At 42.2% G+C, this 24,166-nt stretch overlaps 1 protein-coding gene across 1 annotated transcript in view; it reads left to right on the top strand.

Annotated features, from left to right (window-relative positions):
* Positions 1–24,166, top strand: part of KCNN2 (potassium calcium-activated channel subfamily N member 2) — a 323,536-nt gene that overhangs the window by 250,544 nt on the left and 48,826 nt on the right. Inside the window, exon 6 of the mRNA XM_033929086.1 lies at positions 9,151–9,278. Coding sequence (XP_033784977.1) covers positions 9,151–9,278 — 128 coding nt within the window. The remainder of the gene's footprint in view (positions 1–9,150; positions 9,279–24,166) is intronic.

Here is a 24,166-nt window from a genome sequence, read left to right as displayed (position 1 = left end):
CTGCGGGTCCGACCAACTCTCGCCGCCCTACGTCAATTCTGACGTCAGAGAGGACGTTATGGGCCAGCCAATCACTGCCTGGCTGCCCGGAACATCCTCTCCGATGTTAGAATTGACGTCGGGCGGCGAGAGTTGGTCAGCCCTGGGGGAAGAGAAGCAGGGCGAACTCGGCGCCGGCCTGTTCCCGATGGCGGCAATGGCAGCCTATTCCCCAGCGGCGGTGGCAGCATTTTCCCAATGGTGGTGGAGGGGAGGGAGAAAGGGGGGACAGGGAACCAGAAAGAAAGGGGGCAGGGTGAAACAAAGAAAAAGAAAAAAATGGGGCACAAAGAGAGAGAGAGAAAGACAGACATAGAGAAAGAAAGGGGGCATGGAGCGAGAAAGAAGGGGGCAGAGTGAAAGAAAGAAAGAAATGGGGCACAGAGAGAGAGAAAGACATACAGAAAGAAAGGGGGCATGGAGAGAGAAAGAAAGAAGGGGGCAGGGTGAAAGAAAGAAATGGGGCACAGAGAGAGAGAGAAATAGAGAAAGAAAGAGGGCATGGAGAGAGAAAGAAGGGGGCAGGGTGAAAGAAAGAAATGGGGCATGGAGAGAGAGAAAGACAGACATAGAGAAAGAAAGGGGTCATGGAGAAAGAAAGAAAGAAAGAAAGAAGGGGGCAGGGTGAAACAAAGAAAGAAATGGGACACGAAGAGAGAGAGAGAAAGACAGACATACAGAAAGAAAGGGGGCATGGAGAGAGAAAGAAAGAAGGGGGCAGGGTGAAAGAAAGAAAAATTTTGGGGAGTGAATGAGGTCTGGAGGAGAGGAAGCATACAGGAGGCTGAAAGAAGGGAAGAAATATTGGATGCACAGTCAGAAAAATAAAGTGCAACCATAGATTGATGAAATTACCAAACAAAGGTAGGAAAATGATTTTATTTTCAATTTTGTGATTAAAATGTGTCTGTTTTGAGAATTTATATATGCTGTCTATATTTTGCTCTATGCTCCCTTTTACTAAACTGCAATAGCAGTTTTTAGCGCAGGGAGCCTATGAGCATCGAGAGCAGCGTGGTGCATTCATCGCAGCTCCCTGCACTAAAAAACGCTATCGCGGTTTAGTAAAAAGTAAGGGGGTATATTTGTCTATTTTTGTATAGTTGTTACTGAGGTGACATTGCATAAAGTCATCTGCCTTGACCTCTTTGAAAACCCGCGGAATATAAATGATAACTAACATTTTTTCTGTGTAGTGTGCTTTGTGTTTTAAAAATTTTATTGTTGGTAGATCATTTTGACTTGGCCACGAAAGTAAGGGGGAGGGAGGGAGGGGAGCTGCTGAAAGACATCTAGTAATCCTTGCAGGCTTGACTATGCAGGGAATTATTTTTGTAAAATCATGTTTTGTTATGTGACTGGCATTATTTAGACTTTAATTTCTATGAATGAATAGAATGAAAATGATACAAAATTACTTGCTTGTTTTTATGTGCGTGCGCTGAAGGAAAGTGGAGAGAGAGTGGGCTGAGGACGCTGAAGGGAAATGGGGAAGAGAGAGTGGGGAGAAGACGCTGATTTATAAATTGACAATTGTACAGAATATTGTTTCTTTTTATACTTTAATATAATAAGTTCAATATAAAACAATTCAAGGCTTGTGTGGATGGAATCAGATGGTTTGCAGGGATGGGGACCGAACTTACGTGGATTAGTCCAATAAAATGGTATTTTCTTATTTATCATTATTTGTTTTATTTTTATTTGTTAATTTGTAAAGTGGTGATTATTATGTATCAGTTTTTTCAAATTTACATCTACTGTCTTTATATTTTGCACAGTATTAGAGGACATGTATTACTGTTTTTGTGGTGTTGTAGTGTTGCATTGTATGCAGAGTCTGGTTTCTTGGCGGTTCAGTTTAACTTTTGTCTACATATTTCTATTTTTAGTTTGTGATTATTCCATATTGGGTGAGGGTATATCTGTCTGTGTGTATGAAAGGGACATGGCTTTCTGATACAGGATCAATTGATTGTGCAGGATCTGTTTGGTTTAGTTTTACAATTTATGTGTTTTTTGTGTTTTGGTGCTCACTGCAGTGTTTAAGATGCTGCCTTTTCCTAGGTACACTCTTGTTGTGGATTGTTACTAAAAAATCATATTTTTCATATAGATGGGGGGGGTGTCAAAAAATGATGGGCCCCGGGTGTCACATATGCTAGGTGCCTCATTTAGAATATTGTTTACAATTCTGGAGCTCGCACCTTCAAAAAAATATAAACAGAATGGAGCCAGTCTAGAGGAAGACTACCAAAATGGTTGGTGGTCTTTGTCATAAAGCATATGAAGACACACTTAAAGATCTCAGTATGGAAGAAAGGAGAGAGGAGATATGACAGCGATGTTTACGTTTCTATGTGGCATAAATGCAAGTCTCAATTGAAAGCATGGAATGAGAAAGCATAGGATGAAGGTGAGAGAGGATAAGTTCAGAAGTAACCTCAGAAAATATTTTTTCACAGAAAGGGAGGTGAATGCGTTGAACGACCCCCCAGATGAAGGTGGTGGAGATAAAAAGTGTATCTATATTCAAGAAAGCTTGGGACAAGTGTGATTGATCTCTAAGGGAGAGGAGGGAATATGGTTGGACAGACGAGATAAGCCATATTGTCTTTATCTGCCTCCATTTTTCTCTGTTTGTATGTATATATTTTTAGAGGATTCAGTGAAGTTATATGTGTTCACTCAGCTAATTAAATGAACACATATATTTGCACATGTATTTGCAATCTGGATTTCAAGCAGAGATTTGGAGCCAAAGGATATCTCAAAAGCTCTAACTTGGTCAATTGTTTTGTATTTAAATGACAGTAACCTCCAAGGAAGGGACTTATGTGGTCTCAAAACCTCATGTGGAAAATCATCTTGTGATTATTCTCTGTTGGTTCACTAAACTGTGCTATAATCTGCAGAGATTAAAGCATTAAAAATAAAGAAGAAAGCATGTACATCCTGCACAGCACATTCAGGGAGCTCAACTCTGGAAATGCAAATACATCTAATCATTAACAACTGCTGTGGATAATTAACTGTTCTCTTACATATGTACAGCTGGGGTGTTCTTAGTCACAACAAGCAGAAGCTTAGTATGCCCATAATTCGAATGAAAACAGAGACTCACAGTAATAGCTCTAAGCTCACCGTAGTTGCTGCTATGTGTGGCTTCTTCAAAATTACTTGTCACGGAGTATTTGCTTTATTGGTGCAGGAACGTTTTTGTCTAAGTCGCAAGTCGTCCAAAGTAAAAAACAGCCTAGGACACATTTTTGAAAAATACATTCAAAATTTTTTTTGTTTCAAAAACCGTCTAACTATACATTTTGCCGATTTGATCGTCCAAGTCGCTAAATTGTCCATCTTTATAGAACATTTTCGTCCAACTTTTCATCCAAGCCCTGTTGGACGTGGAAGGGGTCTACAAAGTGATGGACTGAACACCCAGACATGGCACCTAAATAGTGGGGTACCTTACTGGGCACTGCTGTGAACTTCACAAAAAGGGTGCCATGTCATCATCTCACAACAGCTCCCTTATAGGTCTTGGTGAGCCCCCCCAAACCACCTCCATAATCCTCTAGACCCACTTATCTACCACCCCAATAGCCCTTATGGCTGCAGGAGCCACTTATATGGCAGTACAAAAGGGTTTTGGGGGTGTATAAGGGAGTGCACATGTTTAAGTATCAATGCAGTGACTACAGGGTCTTATGGGCATGGGTCCTCCTCTCCATGGATCCCTAACCCATCTCCAAGACAACTTAAGCTGCCTCTGTGCTGGACGACTAGGCTTCCATTTTTTAAAGGAGTTCTTCTTTTCTTTTATGTCTTCCTTCACCTCTCTAGTAAGCCATGCCGGTTCTCCTTTGCCTTTAGTTTTCCTTTCTTTGGAAATCCGCGGAATGTAGAGATTTTGTGTTTCCGTGATAGTATTTTTCAGTAGGGACCATGCCTGATCTACCATTTTAACTTTGTCCATCTTTTTCTTGAGCCGTTGTTTCACCATGGCTCTCATGCTATCGTATCCTCCCTTTTTAAAGTTTAAGGTCGTGGTTAAGGTTTTAGTACGTTTACCTTTCCCGATGTCAAGTTTAAAGTTGATCATGTTGTGATCGCTCATCCCCAGCGGAACCGTGACTTCTACTTCTTTTATCAGTCCCGTAATGCCATTTAGGACCAAGTCCAAGGTGGCATTTCCTCTCGTCGGCTCTCCCACCATTTGTTCCAGGAAGCAGTCCCCTAGCGCTTTCAGGAACTTGGCCTCCTTGCTGCAGTTCGAGGTTCCCAGGTTCCAGTCTATCCCCGGGAAATTGAAGTCTCCCATGATTATTACATTACCTGTCTTACATTCTTGTTTAATTTCCTTTATCATTTCTGAGTCTGTCTCCTCCGTCTGTCCTGGGGGTTGATAGTATAGGCCAATTTTTGTGTCTGCACCATTGTGTCTAGGAATCTTGATCCAGAGGGACTCCAGCTTCTCTGTCCTTAACCATTCATTGAGTGAAAAAAATATTTCCTTCTATTTGTTTTAAACGTATTTCCATGTAACTTCATTGAGTATCCCCTAGTCTTTTTAATTTTAGAAAGAGTAAAAAATCAATTCATTTTTACCTGTTCTACACCACTCAGGATTTTGCAGACCTCAATCATATCCACCCTCAGCCATCTCTTTTCCAAGCTGAAGAGCCCTAACCTTTTTAGCCTTTCCTCATATGAAAGGAGTTCCATCCATTTAATCATTTTGGTCACACTTCTTTGAACATTTTCTAATTCTGCTATAGAGAGGTATTATAATATTCTTGGTCTTACTTACCATCCCTTTCCTAATAATTCCTAACATCCAGTTTCCTTTTTTTGGCACAGTGTATTGTCTACAATGACATGTAGATCTTTTGCTTGGGTGCTGACTCCTAAGGTAGATCCTAACAATCTGGTAACTATGATTTGGAGTATTCTTCCCAATGTGCGTCACTGTGCATTTGTCCACATTTAAATTTCATCTGCCATTTGGATGTACAGTTTTCCAATTTCCCGAAAAATCCCATTTGAATATCGATACCTATGAAAACTGAATTTTCTCTCAGAGCTATAACATGGGCAAATCTCCATGTATTACAAAAATGTGACTGCCTCTGTGAAAAGGTGACTAAAGTAGCAGATCCAAAGATGTTGAGAATGGCCAATTTTCATGTCATGGCTCCATAAGCAGCAGGGTTATGGAGTTAGTACACCAAATCTTTGACTCCAGCTCCTAATTTTCTAGATTCAAGAGCAATGTTAGGAAATTCTACTTTACAGAGAGGGGGGTGGATGCCTGGAATGCACTCCCAAGAGAGGTGATGGAGAGGAAAACGGTGACGGAGTTCAAAGAAGCATGAGATGAACACAGAGGATCTAGAATTAGAAAATTTATTTTTTTTTTGTAAATCTTTATTGACATTTCAAACTTTAAAATGTATACAATTGAAGAATCAGAAAAAACTGTATGAAAATACATTGTAATCATCACAATTATTACATTAAACAATTTTTTATCCCCTTATCCTAATTATAAACAATAAAATTATATATTATACTATCAATATAATAAAAAAGAATTAATTTGACTCTTCCAAATAAATATTCCACTCCCCACCCTCCATGGATATGTAAAGGAATCTAACGAAAAAAAAAAAAGAGAATCATAATTTTAATTATAATGTAATAAAATTAGTCAATGGACCCCATACCTCATTAAAGGACTTGCTAGTACCTAAACGTTCTGCCATTATCCTTTCATATTTATACATTGTACACACAGTTACCCACCAAAAATTGAAATTAATGCTATCATGATTTTTCCAATTGTATGTAATCATTTGAACCCCTATTCCTGTCAAAATCATTAAAAGGCGACTTTTATTTTTATCTAAAGTGGGTTTAACATGGGCATGTCTTGCCAGCGCAACGGAATGGCTGGTTGATTGAAGAACTCCTCACACTCGGCGGTTAATTTGAATATTTAAGCAAATTAATTTTTTAAAATAAAGAAGGGAAGAGTTGGAATGGCTTCCTCGAAGCAAACAAAATTAGAAACTGCTTTCTCTGCGGGAGGAAAGGCGTAAAGGTTAAAAGCAAACCTGATCGCATCTACTCAAGTTCCCTTACCGGCAGAAGCTACAGATTCTCTTGACATAATGCAAGAAAATAATATTAAATATTGAACTATGGCCAGTATTGGGCAGACTTGCAAGGTCTGTGTCTATCTGTATATGACCGTTTGGGAGAGTTTGGGCTGGGGAGGGCTTCAATGGCAGGGAGGGTGTAGATGGGCTGGAGTTGGTTTTGACAGAGATTTCGGCAGTTGGAACCCAAGCACAGTACCGGGTAGAGCTTTGGATTCTTGCAAAGAAATAGCTAAGAAGGAAAAATTTTAATTGAATCAGGTTGGGCAGACTGGATGGACCATTCTGGTCTTCATCTGCTGTCATCTACTATGTTACTGTCGAACTCTTAACTCCAGCTCTAACTCTGACTCCTTTTGATATTGGTCTTTAAGGAGCCGTTATTCAGACCACGCCACGAGAGGCAGCCCTGCCAACTCTCAAGGTCATCGCTGAACCCACATATTCAATACTGAGCCATTTCCAATGACCAGCATTGAATATCCAGAGGCGTTATGGGCACTAAAAAGTTACCAACTATGCAATATTCAGCTATTTAAGTAGCCTATCATGGGTGCTAAATGTAGGTGGCCAGCTAAGTCACAAGATATAGCTAACTAGCCACTAACCAGGATATTCAGCAGGAGACTTCTGCTGAATATTAGCAATTAGCCAGCCAATTACCATACTGATATGGTTAAACAGTGCTGAATATTGGGCGGTAAATTTTTTGTTCTGGATCTAACCCCCTCTTCTACAAAGCTGCGCCAGCGGCTGCCATGCAGCAGCAGCCCGAAGCCTTTTAAATCTCTATGGGCTTTGGGGCCGTTACCACATGGCAGCCACTAGCGTGGCTTTGTAGAAGAGAGGGTAAGTATTGGTAAATGTAACTTATTATTTACTAGTACTTTGGAACCAGGACGAAGACCTGTCTCTCTCCATATATATAAATATAGAATGATAAATTTACCATATGTTATGTTTGTTTATCTTGAAGTTGAGGTCTATGTTGGTGCATTTTTATTGACTCCACCCAAAATTGCTTCCAACTCCATAGCCTTGATGAGCAATTTGAAAAAGTTATATGTTTGAACTTCTGTAACATTTTTATTTATTTATTTTTCACATACTAAGGATGGATTTAGATTTTTGTATTACAAATTGTTTAACAAAATTCATTAAAACCTCATTTTTTGCATCTGGTAACTTTAGTCATCTTTTCCCAGAAATGGTCACAAATAATATATATGAAAGATCAGTGTTCAAGGCAAATTATATATGTACTAGTCTTTAAGCCCGTTACATTAACGGTTGCTAGAATAGATTTGTGTGTCTGTCTTTCTTTCTCCCTCTCTCCTTAGCCGCTTTCTGTATGTCTTTCTTTCTTTCTGTCTCTCTCCTTGGCCGCTGTCTGTCTGTCTTTCTTTCTGTCTGTCTCTTTCCTCGGCTGTCCACCACCACCCCTTGCCTGCTCCCCCTGTCCAGCAGTAGCCCTTCTCCCTTCCTTTTTACCTCCCCCGTGTCCAGCAGCACCTCTTCCCTGCTCCCCCTGTCCAGCAGAAGCCCTTCTCTCTTCGTTTTACCACCCCCTTGTCCAGCAGCACGCCTTCACTGCTCCCCCCTGTCCAGCAGCAGCCCTTATCTCTTCATTTATCCTCCCCCCTGTCTAGCAGCACCTCTTCCCTGCTTCCCCTGTCCAGCAGTAGGCCTTCTCCCTTCTTTTTACCTCCCTCTGTCCAGCAGCACCTCTTACCTGATCTCCCTGTCCAGCAGTAGGCCTCCTTTCCCTGCTCCCCCTGTCCAGCATCCGCTAGCCTGGGCAGCCTTGTGGATTTTGCTAAGCCAGCCCACCTCACATTATCAAAATGGGTCAGCCTAGCAAATGCCCTGCAGCTGCTGCGTTTGCTGGTCTGGGGGTGAGAAGAGGTGTCCCGGCAGTGGCAGCGCAGGAGTCAAACCACCACCGCCACTGAAATCGCTGCACGCGCCGCAAGTCGCCCCACACACCTTCAATCGAATTCGGCACGGAGGCACACAGCACAGTGGCAGGAATCACAAAACCCTAAGCGCACATGCACACTTAGGGTTTTATTATAGAGGATTCACAAGTGGCAAGTGAACATATAATTTCTGTATCCATGTCCAAGGCTTTACTGAAGAAGATATAAAAGTCATACAGCCACCAGAAACCTTCTTTGATGGTAATGATTTGGAGCAATAAAGTCTATAAGACATAATAGAAGAAGTAGACAAAGCCAAAAGTAGCAAATCACCAGGACTGAATGGTATTCAGTTCACCCCAGAGTTCTGAAGGCAATCAAACATGATATTGCACATTCAAAACACCCACAGTACCTAAAGATTAGAGGGCAGTCTACGTATACCAGTTTTTAAAAAAGGTTCCTAAGGTGATCTGTGAAAGTATAGGCTGCTGCTAAAAATTGACCTCAGTATTTCTAATACTTGCTTAAAAGTGAGGCCTGCATTTGATTGTCAGAATTAAACCTGGCAACATAAGTGGCAATCCCAGCCCCTGGGGTGAGTTCTCAGCCATTTCACAACAGTAATAAGCTACTTCTAAAACTTGAGACACATGTATCCCAGATATTGAAGATTCTATGGCCCCTAAGTAGATGGAGGGAATATAAAAATACAAGTAAACATTAAGGGCTCCTTTTACCAAGCCGCGTTAGGGCTTTGACGCGCGGAATAGTGCGTGCTAAATTGCCACGCGTGCTAGACCTTAATGCCAGCATTGAGCTGGTGTTAGTTCTAGCCATGCAAAAATGCTGCGTGCGCTAAAAACGCTAACACAGCTTAGTAAAAGGAGCCCTAAGATTAAAAAGGAAAAACCGATTGAGCATAGAAGGAAATGATTATACACAGAATGAAAAAGATGGGGGTTACATGGCTGGTTTGTATGTTTTGGGGGTTTTTTTTAACTACTTTATTGTCTGTTTTTCAACAGGTAAAAAATGCAGCTGCCAATGTACTCAGGGAAACGTGGTTGATTTATAAAAATACTAAATTGGTCAAAAAAATCGATCATGCTAAAGTAAGAAAACATCAGCGAAAATTCTTGCAAGCTATTCATCAGTAAGTACTATTTCGCTCTGTCCAAGCCTTTTTTGTTCACTACCGTAAAATAGAATTTACTATCAGATATCTGTAGTCTAACTTTTCCGCTTCCATTAAAACTGCCAAAGCAATTTTGTTACAGAAAGGAAATATTTTGATTTTTCTTTCCACTGCACTTTTGTTTCATGCCAAAGTGCATGTTAATTCAGTTTTCGTTTTCTTTAATGTTACGTGATATTAATTATTAATTGGCCAGAAAAGTTTAATTCGTTAGTATGAATAGTCATTTACTGAATACACCCCGTCTTTGACGAATCTGCTCTAGCAGTTTCTAGGGCGGGAAGCCGCACTGCTCCCGATGCTCATAGGAACTCAATGAGCGTCGGGAGCAGCGTGGACCATTCAGCGCAGCTCTCTGCACTAAAAACGCTAGTACGGTTTCGTAGAAGAGAGGGATAGTGCTGGTAACTGGGTTTTCATTTTGGTTGTAAGAAAGGGGTTGAATTGAGTTATAGTTACTAATTCCCAGTGATCAAGACTGAATTCTCAGATGTGCACTGCAGATACAATTTCCTTGTTCTGCATTGAAGGTAAATAGCGGTGATGACGTCCATATCTGATGTGTTATTAACATCCAGATCAATATTTAAATCATGTTGGTGATTAGCAGTACTTCTGACTGTGTAAGTGCATTTTATTCCCCCAAATCCTCAGAACATAATAGACAATATTCGCTGTTTGTTTTAGCTTTTTAGTGATTCACCCCCCTCCTCCCTTTCACAAAACCGTAGCACAGTTTTTAGTGCCAGCAAAAGCGCTAACAGCTCCGACGCTCATAGGAATTCTCTGAGCAGCAAAGCTGTTACCGCTACAGCCGGCGTTAAAAACCGCACTATGGTTTTGTAAAAGGGGGGGAGGGGGGTTAATCTACTGAGGTGAAATTTTGGGCCAGGGTGGGACTTGGTTATTTATTCAGGGCCAGATTCTCAAAATGGCGCTCTAAGTTAAATGGTAGTAGGTGCCCTGCCGCCACCTAACTTAATTGTTTTAATTGGTGTTAATCGGCGTGATAATTGATCACGCTATTTAAAACCAATTAAAATGTAATTTTGAAAAAATGTAGGTGCCAGTAGGCGCCTCCAAAAGATGGGGCAAGAATCGAGTCTACAGAAGCGCCTACTGGCGCCCAGAGTCAAAGTAGGCATGGTTTACACCAGAAATAACCTTAGGTGCCTCTGTAGACGTGATTCTCGTCAAATGTAGGCCCTTAGAATCTGGCCTACATTTCTGGTGCCTACATTTGATGCAGCCGCGATTCTGCAAAAGGCATCATTGCATGAGCGGCATGCGCTCAGTGCCACTTTTTTAGACAGCTGCCATTAAGGGCGCCTTTCGCAGAATCCAGCCTTCAGTGGAAAAATTCAGCCACATGGTGGGTAATTATATAACATGGAATGTACTAATAAAAATGTGGAGGGGCATAATCGAAAGGGACGTCTAAGTCTATATCGCAAGTCGTCCAAAGTTAAAAAGAGCCTAAGACACATTTTCGAAAGATACGTCCAACTTTTTTTTACTTTTGAAAATCGTCTAATTATACGTCCTGCCGAACTGATCATCCAAGCCACTAAATCGTCTATCTTTATACCACATTTCCGTCCAACATTCCATCCAAGTCCAAAACGCCTAGAACAAGCCCTATTGGAGGTGGGAGGGGTCTGCAAAGTGATGGACTGGACACCCAGACATGCCACCTAAATAATGGGGTACCTTACAGGGCACTGAATATCAGCAGCTGACCTGATCAGCATGGTTTAAGTAGGCAGGAGCCTCTCCTACGCGCTTAAACCATGCTGAACATCAACCCATTAAACTTTATGTGAGCAACAACTGGAAATCCAATGCAAATTCATTTTTAAAAATATTTTATTTACAAAGAAACACTTTTGAATTATAGCAAAGAAGTTAATCTTTGTCAGCAAAAGCACTTTGTTCAATTATACTTAAAGATTTTAAGAAGAAATTAAACTAAAAAAATAATGATATTTTAATAATTGACAAGGTTAATCAAGTCACCAAAACATAAAGAGACAGATCCCAGAAAAAGGAGAGAAGATTACACTGATGAGTCGAGGCTGAGAAGTCGACTTCTGATACATCAACCTCTGGGACTACTATGAACTAGGACTAGGGAGCATGTGATGAAGCTACTAAATAGTAGATTTGAAACAGACCAGAGAAAATATTTCTTCATACAACGTGTAATTAAATTCTGGAATTCGTTGCCGGAGAAAGTGGTGAATCAATTAGTTTAGCAGGTTTTTAAAAAGGCATGGATAACTTTGTAAAAGAGAAGTCTATAGGCCAATATTGAGATGGCTTGGGGAAATTCATTGCTTATTCTTAGGATAAGCAGCATAGAATCTGTTTTACTACTTGGGATGTAGCTAGGTACTTGGGACCTGGGTTGGCCATTGTTGGAAACAGGATGCTGGCTTGATGGACCTTCGGTCTATCCCAGTAGGCAATTTTATGTTCTAGAGCAGGGGTGTCAAAGTTGATCCTCGAGGGCCGCAATCCAGTCGGGTTTTCAAGATTTCCCCAATGAATATGCATGAGATCTATGTGCATGCACTGCTTTCAATGCATATTCATTGGGGAAATTCTGAAAACCCGACTGGATTGCGGCCCTCGAGGACCGACTTCGACACCTGTGTTCTAGAGGAACAGGCATGCAACTCCAGAATGACAGTATCTGTAGAAGGTGAAGATGTCATTGCTGGTAGGTAGACTTCAGCCTGATCAACTTCTGGCGCATGACTCTCACGACTTGTTGACTGAAAAAAAAAACGTGTCAGCCTTGTCTGCTTGGCTTTCCTTATTAAGTCCTTAAGTGTATCAGTGTAAGGGGGAAATACAGAGCTTGTCAGATGCTTGAATTTTAGACTTTGCTCCAGCATGGAATCACATTCCTCCATGTCACTGAACAACTTTTCCAACTTTGATGCCCTTCCTGCTATTTTTGCTGAAGCGAGAGGCATGATTTTTTTTTTGAATGTTTGACACCTCTCCGCATCACTGTCTCTGAAGCTTTGTTGTGCTACCTCATCCAGGTGTTCTTTGCTGGGTTCTATGGCACTCTCTTCTAAAATTTCTTCCACATCGTCACATGTCATTTGTTCAAAGCCTTCTCTGCTGATATTTCAAGCACAGTGCATGATGGTTTCCACATTTCTATCTGTGTTTTCTGCAACACTTTCAAAACCCTCAAAGTTTGTTACACGGTATGGTAAAACTTTTTTCTAACAATTGTTCAAAGCAGCTAGTATGATTCTATCCCAGGCTATTACATTGTGCATTGTCACTGTCTTCCAGTAATAAAACATGCTGGCTTCCTGGTCAACATCTAAAGCTTCATAGGCCTTGCTGTTCAACTCTCACATGTACTGGCCCAAAAAAGCCTTTTTTATTCCCTGATCAAGGGGCTGTACGAGGATGTTGTTAGGAAGCATGAAGAGAACTTCAACATCAAGGTGTGCATATTTCAGGTCTTGTGGATAATATACTGAATAATGCAGATATCACCCAAGCTTTGCAATGCCATCTCCAGCAGACTGACATGCAGTTCAGGTTCTTTCCTTTAAGTGCACGAGGATTTTGGGCTCTATTGACCATAAGAGGCTTGCATTTGAAATCATCCTTGGCATTGGCACACAGTAGCAGGGTGGTGCAATCTTTAAATGCTTTGAATCCTGGGGATTTTGCTGCCATTTTCATTATATATGTTCATTTCCCAGTCTGCGTGTAGAACAATCCAGCTTTATCCACATTGAAGACCTGCTCTGTCACATACACCTTTTCTTCAATTACACTTTGCAGGTAGGTTTTAAATTTCTCAGCAGCTTCATTGTCAGCTGAACCTGCCTCCCCGGAAGGGCTTACATTGTTAAGCGCATATCGCTTTTTTTAAATGTGGTAGCCAACGTGAACTCGCAGAAAAGGATTTCACGTTTTCCTGCCCCTGGGTGACATGTTAGTTAATGTCTTTGTCTTTCATCCTGATAGCAATGCTGTCTACTGTGCTTTTTTTTCTCATTCACCATTTGCATTGTCCATAAATTTAGCTGCTTCTCCATCTTTTCCATTGACTGATCATGAGCCACAGATGTTGTTTTGGAACTTTCCAGTGTAGCTTTGTGAATAGACCGACGAATATCTTCCTCATTTTGCCGGTTGGATCGGATTGTGGATTCATTCACATTGAACTCACAGCAGAAACAGACTTGTCGCTCGGACACATGACATGCTTTATTTTTGGAGCTGTACCTGCAGATGCTTGTAACTAACTCTATTATCACTTGGTGGCCATTTTCTTCTGAGCTGTACTTGAAGATGCTGGAGACGGGAGTGATTCCTGGGGATTGGAGGAGAGCGGATGTGGTCTCTATTCATAAAAGTGGTCACAGGGATGAAGCAGGAAACTACAGGCCGGTGAGCCTCACTTCAGTTGTTGGAAAAATAATGGAAGTGCTGCTGAAAGAAAGGATAGTGTACTTCCTTGAATCTAATGGGTTACAGGATCCGAGGCAACATGGCTTTACAAAAGGTAAATCGTGCCAAACGAACCTGATTGAATTTTTTGATTGGGTGACCAGAGAGCTGGATCGAGGACATTTGCTACATGTAATTTACTTGGATTTCAGCAAAGCCTTTGATACAGTTCCTCATAGGAGGCTGTTGAACAAACTTGAAGGGCTGAAATTAGGACCCAAAGTGGTGAACTGGGTCAGAAACTGGCTGTCGGACAGACGCCAGAGGGTGGTGGTTAATGGAAGTCGCTCGAAGGAAGGAAAGGTGACTAGTGGAGTCCCTCAGGGTTCGGTGCTGGGGCCAATCCTGTTCAATATGTTTGTGAGTGACATTGCTGAAGGGTTAGAAGGAAAAGTGTGCCTTTTTGCAGATGATACCAAGATTTGTAACAGAGTAGACACCGAAGAGGGAGTGGAAAATATGAAAAAGGATCTGCAAAAGTTAGAGGAATGGTCTAATGCCTGGCAACTAAATTCAATGCAAAGAAATGCAGAGTAATGCATTTGGGGATTAATAATAGGAAGGAACCGTATATGCTGGGAGGAGAGAAGCTGATATGCACGGACGGGGAGAGGGACCTTGGGGTTCTAGTGTCCGAAGATCTAAAGGCGAAAAAACAGTGTGACAAGGCAGTGGCTGCTGCCAGAAGGATGCTGGGCTGTATAAAGAGAGGCGTAGCCAGTAGAAGGAAGAAGGTGTTGATGCCCCTGTACAGGTCATTGGTGAGGCCCCACTTGGAGTATTGTGTTCAGTTTTGGAGACCGTATCTGGCGAAAGACGTAAGAAGACTTGAGGCGGTCCAGAGGAGGGCGACGAAAATGATAGGAGGCTTGCGCCAGAAGACGTATGAGGAGAGACTGGAAGCCCTGAATATGTATACCCTAGAGGAAAGGAGAGACAGGGGAGATAAGATTCAGATGTTCAAATACTTGAAGGGTATTAACATAGAACAAAATCTTTTCCAGAGAAAGGAAAATGGTAAAACCAGAGGACATAATTTGAGGTTGAAGGGTGGTAGATTCAGGGGCAATGTTAGGAAATTCTACTTTACGGAGAGGGTAGTGGATGTCTGGAATGCGCTCCCGAGAGAGGTGGTGGAGAGTAAAACTGTGGCTGAGTTCAAAGAAGCGTGGGATAAACACAGAAGATTTAGAATCAGAAAATAATATTAAATATTGAACTAGGCCAGTTACTGGGCAGACTTGCACGGTCTGTGTCTGTGTATGGCCGTTTGGTGGAGGATGGGCAGGGGAGGGCTTCAATGGCTGGGAGGGTGTAGGTGGGCTGGAGTAAGTCTTAACAGAGATTTTGGCAGTTGGAACCCAAGCACAGTACCGGGTAAAGCTTTGGATTCTTGCCCAGAAATAGCTAAGAAGAAAAAATAAAAATAAAAATTTAAATTGAATCAGGTTGGGCAGACTGGATGGACCATTCGGGTCTTTATCTGCCGTCATCTACTATGTTACTATGTTACTATCATAACTCACTCACTTATTCTTGTAAATCACTCTCTTGACACTTGGTAGCCATTTCTGGAAGCAAAGCCAATCCATGAAATGAAAGTAAAAGGAAACAAAGTTTTTTCTGAGGTCAGAGGTTTGCGACTGCGAACAAATGACACACGAACGATACATAGCAGTCACAATGCATGCAACTGCGGATAAGCAAAATTGTGGCTCTGGAATGCGTGAATAACGATAATGGATTGTATGCATCTCAAATTTTACTGTACATTTAACAGAATAGTGAAAGAAGGTCCTTCCAATGTAACCAAGGCATGATATGTGAAAACTTTGAAGAGTCAACTAATTACTTGTCATATTCTGAACTCTTCTTGGATCAAACCAATGAGATTGGCAAGCCAAGATATAACTACAAAACTATATGACATAAGACCTGAATAACAAAAAATTTAATGATAACAAATATAACTTCCTTTTTTGTAAGGTGCGGTAGCTGTTTTATCGCGCGTTAAACGCTAACGTGTACCAAATGCATCCATAGACTATAATGGACGCGTTCGCACATGTTTGCATTTAGCGTGCGCTAAAACAGCTAATGCACCTTAGTTAAAGGCCCCCTCAGGGACCTTTATACTAAGCTGCACTAGTAAATGGGCTTAGCATATCTTAATGTGAGACGTTCCTGCATACGTGGAGGGGCATAATCGAAAGAAACGTCTAAGTCTGTTTTCACCTAAGTCGCAAGTCGTCCAAAGTCAGACACAGCTTAAGACACATTTTCGAAAAATACGGCAAAATTTTTTTTTTTTTTTTTAAATCGGCTAACTATACATCCAGCCGTCTGATTGTCCAAGCTGCTAAATCATCCTTCTTTATATCACATTTTCGTCCAAATATTCATTCAAGTCAAAAATGCCTAGAATAAGCCCTGTTGGATGTGGGAGGAGTCAGCAAAGTGATGGACTGGACACCCAGACATGCACCTTACAGGGCACTGCTGTGAACTTCACAAAAAGGGTGCCCCATAAACATCTCACTACAGCTCCCTTACAGGTCATGATGAGCCCCCCAAAACACCCCCAAAATGTACTATACGCACCTGTTTACAACCCCAATAGCCCTTATGGCTACAGGAGCTACTTATATTGCAGTTTAAAAGGGTTTGGGGTTTTTTGGGGGAGTGCACATGTTTTACCATGAATGCAGTGGCTTATGGGCCTGGGTCCTCCTCTCCATGGGTTCCTAACCCACCCCCAAGACGACTTAAGCTGCCTCTGTGCAGTTCTACTAGGCTTTCCTATGGCAGGCTGCCAGGTGCTGATGTTCTGGAGGCAGATATTTAAAGTTGTGATTACGATTTTTAGGGGGGGGGATCAGTGATCACTGAGGTAGTGTGTGTGGGTCTGTACTATGTGTTTGCAGTGCTTATCTGGTCACTTTATATAGGTTTTTGATACTTAGACCATGTTTTAAATGACCTAAGTCACAACATCCAAGTTCCGTCTAGACTGTTTTGTAAAACTTCTGGTTATACATTCAGTACAACTAAGTCTTACGTGGCCCACGTCTCACCCAAATCCCACCCTCGACACTCCTCCTGAAACGCCCTGTTTAGTTCTGGTCATTCAGTGGCACTGTGAAGGCCTAGGTCGTTTGTAAACATGTCCAAAACCCATTTTGATTATCGGCACTTGGACGTCTTTCATTTATGATCGTCCAAGTGCCTACTTAGGCCAGTTTTTGGACATTTTTCTCTTTCGATTATGAGCCCCTAAGCCTATTTCTAGCAGGGCCACAAATTCAGCGGGTTTTTTTTCAGTTTTATTTTTTCTGGCCCTGCGCTAGCACACAACCACTGAAAAAAATTAACGCAGGAGCTAATTTTTTAGGGCGCTATATATAGACAAAACTAATGTAAAATGTTTTACTATGTCTGAGAATACAGCACCGTGGTTGGAGCTGAAGACTAGGCATCCTGAGGTTGTATGTGCAGGCCCACACTGCTCCTTATGACCCTGGGCAAGTCACTTAATCCTCCTATTGCCCCCAGGTACTTTAGAGAGACCATAAGCCCACCAGGATAGATAGGGAACTATGCTTGAGTACCTGAATAAATTCATGTAAACCATTCTGAGTTTCCCTGGGAGAACAGTATAGAACAGTGTTTTTCAATCTTTTTACATCTATGGACCGGCAGAAATAAAATAATTATTCTGTGCACCGGCATCGGTACGTGGACCGGCAGTTGAGAAACATTGGGCTAAGTCGTGGGCCAGAACCCACCCATCTCTACCCAATCTCCACCTCAGACCCCGCCCCCATAATAGTACTAATTGCACGTTGCACGTCCCGTGCCTCATCTGGAAGCCTTCCCTCTGACGTTGCAACGTCAGAGAGAAGGCTTCCGGTTCAGGCGCAGGATGCCTGTAGGAGCCACTGCCTGTAGCTTTGTGCACTGAATCAGTTAGGAAGAGGGAGCTGGCTCGAAGATAACGCCTCATCGATTGCACCATGGGCCGGCGGTTGAAGAACACTGTGTTGGGCCTGATGCACTTGCTGGCCCTGTGGACCGGCAGGAAATTTCTGTGGACTGGCACTGGTCCATGGATCGGTCGTTGAAGAACACTGGTATAGAAAATTGAATAAATAAATAAATGTACCACATCCTGCATTAGGCCATTTTTCCTGTGATATGTACACATTAGCATGTAATGCAATTTAGTAAAAGGGCCCCTTAATAATGAGCTTCAAAACCAATTCAAGCTGTGTGGATTTTGCATCACCACAACTCATTAGTTTTGAATTTTGAATTCCAGTTTTGCACGTTGCAATTTATCTGAGCAGTTAAAGGGACAAAGCTTGCCAATTTTTTTATTTTTTTTTAAGGGGCTTTATATGGAAAAAATATATGAAATGGCAAGATTTGGGCAGTTTTTTCCATGGTTTTTGATATGCAGTCATGTTTGTGCAAAAGTTTGCAATTTAGTAAATCAGTCTCTTGCATTATTAGCAGTTGAGTGTGGTGGACGCAGTTCTTTGAATAAAATAACCACATCCGCCACACTCACACTCCGTGGCCATGCAAGGAGAGTTGAGTAAAGATGAAATCAAATTTTATCTTGGATAAATTCAAGTGTGATATTGTCAGGAGTTAGCAACAGCATTAATCATGAGATCCTTGTGCCCAAATGCCTCTAAGAGAATTTTCAGATGGGCATTTGCTGCTGTTCCCCAGTGAAAGATTTCAGGTAGTTAAAATTATCTGCCGCTAACAGATTTGTTTGTGTGGCACCCTATTTTCTCTTGGCACCAGAACCCTTGTCAGTAGCTTATTTCATCAGAAAATGGCTCTGCGATCAGTCTGGGAAGCTTCATAGCTTGTCAGGCAGGGGATGGCCTGCACGTGTGACACTTCAGCCTTCTCCCTTTGAATTACTCTGTTGGCATGTGTCTTCCATAAGATGATTCTGGTAACTTGCAGCAGCTCCTATTTCCTGACCTATTGCAGCTTCGGTTTCTTCATTGAGCTCATTTAAACATGATTCTCTTGCCAAGAACAGTGGTTCCAAAACTGTGGGTCAGAACCCCAAATAGGGTCACATTATCATTGGATGGGATCACAGAAACGTGGCTGTTCCCCTTCTCTCTGGACCTCCACAGTGAATTATATCTAGGGTTACCAGATTTTCCAACGGAAAATCCAGACCCCCCCCTAGACCTGCTTCCAGGCCCGCCCACTTCTACCCATCTCCGTCCCGGTCCCGCCCCAGCCCTACCTCCGCTGCCTGCTCTCGTCGGGCAGGAGGGCAATTTGTTGGAAGCTTTTCAAAACCCGGACAAAGTGGCAGGTTTTGAAAAGCTGTCCGGACCCCTCGACATGTTCGGGGACTTTCGGGGAAAAGTCTGGTAACCCTAATTATACTCAATCCTGGCAGTCAGCATGGGGCCTATGAACTAGTGAATGTTCACAGGCTCTGCCTCTTCCTTCTGTGGTAAGTTTACTGTTAGATTTGCACACCCTTGCAGGGTCCTGTGCAGACTTGTGCTACTGTTGCCACCACTGCCACTGCTGTTACTGTTTGCTGAAGGAAAGAGGGGAATGGAAGTCTACTCTGTTGTTTTACCATCATCTGTAGTCAAATGGTTTCCAAGAGCTAAAATGAAGTCATACTGGATAAAACTTTAGGAAGCACTGCTCTAGCAAATCCACATCAAGATTCTGGCCTGTCAGAATCTGATCAAAGGCATGTTTCCTTCCGAGCAGTTCCCTTTTATTCTCAGAGAATTCTGGATTTTGGCACAAAAAAAGGTTTTATTGTTCAAATCACAAGATCCAATCCATTCTATTGAATTTATAGCTTCACTCCAGAACTCAATTTGAATGCTTTTGAACAGAAAAAGCAAAGAGCTTGCCACTGCTTATTTCAACATAGGATATTTCAGCATCTCTAATTCTTTCTCCCAGCTTCCCCTGCAATTCTTACTGAATATTTTAAAGGTAAGTTGATCAACTTTAGTAAACACATTTTATAAATTCAGGAGCATGATTTCAACAAAACCCATTTCCCGTGTTATTCTTTCAACTGTAGTAAGCTGCACTGTATCTCTTTCTACTGCCCTTTTCTCCAAGGCCTCTACCTGTTTTTAATAGCATAAACAACTAAGAACATAAGAAGTTGCCACCACTGGGTCAGACCAGAGGTCCATCACGCCCAGCAGTCCGCTCCCGCGGTGGCCCATTAGGTCTGTGACCTGTGAAGTGGTTCCTGACCATTTCTGTAACCTACCTCTACATCTATCTGTAACCGTCAATCCCCTCATCCTTTAGGAACCTATCTAAACCTTCCTTGAAACCCTGTAGTGTGCTCTGGCCTATCACAACCTCCGGAAGCGCGTTCCATGTGTCCACCACCCTCTGGGTAAAAAAGAACTTCCTCGCATTTGTTCTAAACCTGTCCCCTCTCAATTTCTCCGAGTGACCCCTTGTACTTGTGGTTCCCCACAGTCTGAAGAATCTGTCCCTGTCCACCTTCTCTATGCCCCTCAGGATTTTGAAGGTTTCTATCATGTCTCCTCTAAGTCTCCGCTTTTCCAGGGAGAACAGCCCCAGCATTTTCAACCTGTCAGCGTATGAAAAGTTTTCCATACCATTTACCAGTTTAGTTGCTCTCCTCTGGACCCCCTCAAGTACTGCCATGTCCTTCTTGAGGTACGGCGACCAGTACTGGACACAGTACTCCAGATGTGGGCGCACCATTGCACGATATAGCGGCATGATGACTTCCTTCGTCCTGGTCGTGATACCCTTTTTAATGATACCCAACATTCTGTTCGGTTTCTTTGAGGCTGTCGCATATTGTGTTGATGCTTTCAATGTTGTGTCCACCATCACCCCCAGGTCTCTTTCAAGGTTGCTCACCCCTAGCAGTGATCCTCCCATTTTGTAGCTGAACATCGGGTTCTTTTTCCCTATATGCATGACCTTGCATTTCTCTATGTTAAAACTCATCTGCCACTTTTTTGCCTACTCTTCCAGTCTCGTTAGGTCTTTTTGCAGGTCTTCGCAGTCTTCCATGTTTCTAACCCTGCTGCAGAGTTTGGTGTCATCAGCAAATTTAATAACCTCACATTTCGTCCCCGTCTCCAGGTCGTTGATAAATATATTGAACAGGAGCGGTCCCAGCATCGACCCCTGTGGAACTCCACTCATGACCTATTGCCAGTCTGAGTAATGGCCCTTTACTCCAACCCTCTGTTTCCTGCCTGCCAGCCAGTGTTTGATCCATCGGTGGACATCCCCCTGCACTTCGTGACTCCACAGCTTCCTAAGCAGTCTTTCGTGAGGTACCTTGTCGAAGGCCTTTTGGAAGTCAAGGTAAATGATGTCTATGGATTCCCCTTTATCCACCTGGCTGTTTATTCCCTCAAAGAAATACAGTAAGTTCGTGAGGCATGACCTTCCCTTGCAGAAGTCGTGCTGGCTCGCCTTCAGTTGTCCATTGTTTTCTATGTGTTCGTAGATTGTGTCCTTGACCGGTGCTTCCATCATCTTTCCCGGAACCGAGGTCAAGCTCACCGGCCTGTAGTTTCCAGGGTCACCCGTTGATCCCTTCTTAAAGATGGGCGTGACATTGGCTATTTTCCAGTCCTCTGGGATCTCCCCAGTTTTCAAGGATAGGTTACAAATTTGGCGTAGTGTTTCCGCTATTTCGTTTCTCAGTTCCTTTAATACCCTTGGGTGGATGCCGCCGGACCTGGTGATTTGTCGCTCTTCAGTCTGTCTATCTGTCTGAGAACATCCTCTTTGCTTACTTCTAGTTGGACCAGCTTTTCATCATGGTCTCCGTTTATGTTCTCCTTGGGTTCTGGGATATTGGATGTGTCCTCTCTCGTGAAGACTGACGAGAAGAACTTGTTTAACCTGTCAGCTATCTCTTTTTCCTCCTTAACCACTCCCTTCCTGTCTCCATCGTCCAAAGGTCCCACTTCCTCCCTGGCTGGTTGTTTCCCCTTCACATACCTGAAGAATGGTTTGAAGTTTTTTTTCTTCCCCCACCAGTCTCTCCTCATATTCTCTTTTTGTTTTCCTAACCACTCGGTGACAGCCTTTTGGTGCCTTTTGTGCGCCTTCTGGTTGTACTTAGTTTGGTCCTTTTTCCATTTTCTAAATGATGTTTTCTTGTCACTTATCACTTTTCTCACTGCATTTGTTATGCACGCCGGGTTTTTGGTTCGATTTTTTTTTTTTTTTGCACCCTTTCCTAAACCTGGGGACATACAGGTTTTGTGCTTCGTGCACCGTGCCCTTGAATAGGGTCCCAGGATTCCTCTACGGTCTCCATCTTCCCTGAGCTGTTGCTGAGTTTCTTTCCCACCATTTTTCTCATGGCCTCGTAATTTCCTTTTCTAAAATTGGGTGCTGTTGTTGTAGTTCTTTTCAAGTTTCAAGTTTATTAAAATTTGATGGTTCGCCTATTAAATCTAAGCGAATTACATAATAAAAGAATTATAGTATAGAACAATAAAACAAGTTATTTTACAATAACAATTTTCAAGGGGCTACGACAGATTGACAATACAGACGAACTGAGAAACATTAGGGAAGAACATTAGGGAATAAAAGTTACAAATTGTAGTTTCCTCAAGGGAAGAAAGGGGTATGATGTGGGTAGGAACAAACGAGTAGGTTGGGGAAGATGTGTGAGAAAGTATTGATTGTTTACATGTACTCCGAAAAGTTGTTCTAAAGGTTAAATGAAGATTTGAAGAGATACGTTTTTAGATTAGTTTTAAATAATTTAAGGTCTTTGATGTTTCTGATATATAGGGGGAGGGTATTCCAGATAAGAGGAGCCATAACTGAGAAGATGTCATGGCGTCTAGTTCCTATTATTTTCAATGAGGGGACCATTAATAGACCTTGAGTATTGGACCGAAGTGAACGTTTTGAAGTATGAGGGATTAGGAGCCGATCTATAAACTGTGGCTCGTTAGTATCTAGTGTTTTAAATACCAGTAATGCTATTTTATATGTTGTACGTTGATTGATAGGCAACCAATGAGATTCTATGAGATAGGGAGTTACGTGATCGTATTTTTTCCCATGGTGGATTATTTTGATGGCGATATTTTGTATTATTTGTAATCGTCTTTGATCCTTTTGAGTGATGTTCATGAGAAGTGAATTTCACTTTTGATGTTCCCATTTCTAGCTTGCATTGGATCATGTTGTGATTGCTGTTTCCTAGTGGCTCTAGTACTACCACCTCCTTTTCGGGTCCCCCTAGCCCGTTGAGGATTAGGTCAAGGGTGGCATCTCCTCTTGTTGGTTCCGTGACCAGCTGCTCCATGAAACAGTCCCTCACTGCCTCCAGGAACTTTGTTTCTCTCGTGCAATTTGAGTGTCCAATGCTCCAGTCTATCCCAGGGTAGTTGAAATCCCCCATCACCACCACACTTCCGCTTTTACATACCTGCCTCAATTCAGCCTCCAGGTCCTGGTCATTTGCCTCTAGTTGTCCTGGTGGGCAATAGTACAGTCCCAATTTTATGTCTGCTGTAATTTTGAAGGGTGGTGTATCAAATGATGTAATAAACATAAACATAGGGGCCCTTATACTACACATGTGGTAAGCAGAGGTTTAGCCAACCCTCCAATATTGGAGACATCCAGAGGTGGACTGGAGAGGCAACACATTGCTCACGCCGCCTCCTCCTCTCCCCCCCCCTCCCCCCACACACACCTTTGCTGGCAGGGATGCTGAGACTCTACCAGCCAAATAAACAGTTGCCGCTCCCTTCCTCCTCGTTCTGTTTCCTCAAGGCAGAAGTTAACATGTGCCTTCAGCCGTGAGCACTGGGACTTCTCACGTCAGTTCTCCTCTGACAATTCAATTTATGATCAGCATTCAACTTGATGATTCATAATAGAATTTGAATTTGAATGATATAAATATTACTGGCAATGTTTTGAATTGGTTTAAAGGCTTTCTTACTTATCGATCTTCGTGTAAAAGTACTGGACAACTTTCTTCAACTTGGACAACCATGCATAGATTCCACAAGGATCCCTACTCTCTCTGATGGTTTTCAATATCTTAATGTCAATATTAGGTAACTTTCTTTCAGATGAAAAGAGAAGACTTATTTTCAATGTTGATGACATAATTATTTTACCAATGTCCACTACATTTTCTGATATTGAAAGAGATATAAATTTGGTATTCACTAAGATTGGATATTGGGCTTCAGTATATCAGATGACAATAAGGATAAAGCTATCATAGCTTGGTGCTCCCTTACCTGAAATATCACATGGTAAGCTGAAAATTCTTGGTAATCGCTGCAGTTTAG

Source organism: Geotrypetes seraphini, chromosome 1 (assembly GCF_902459505.1).
Source record: "Geotrypetes seraphini chromosome 1, aGeoSer1.1, whole genome shotgun sequence".
NCBI lineage: Eukaryota > Metazoa > Chordata > Amphibia > Gymnophiona > Dermophiidae > Geotrypetes > Geotrypetes seraphini.
The sequence above is the reverse complement of the archived record's forward strand: the minus strand, read 5'-3'. Positions and strand labels throughout refer to the sequence as shown.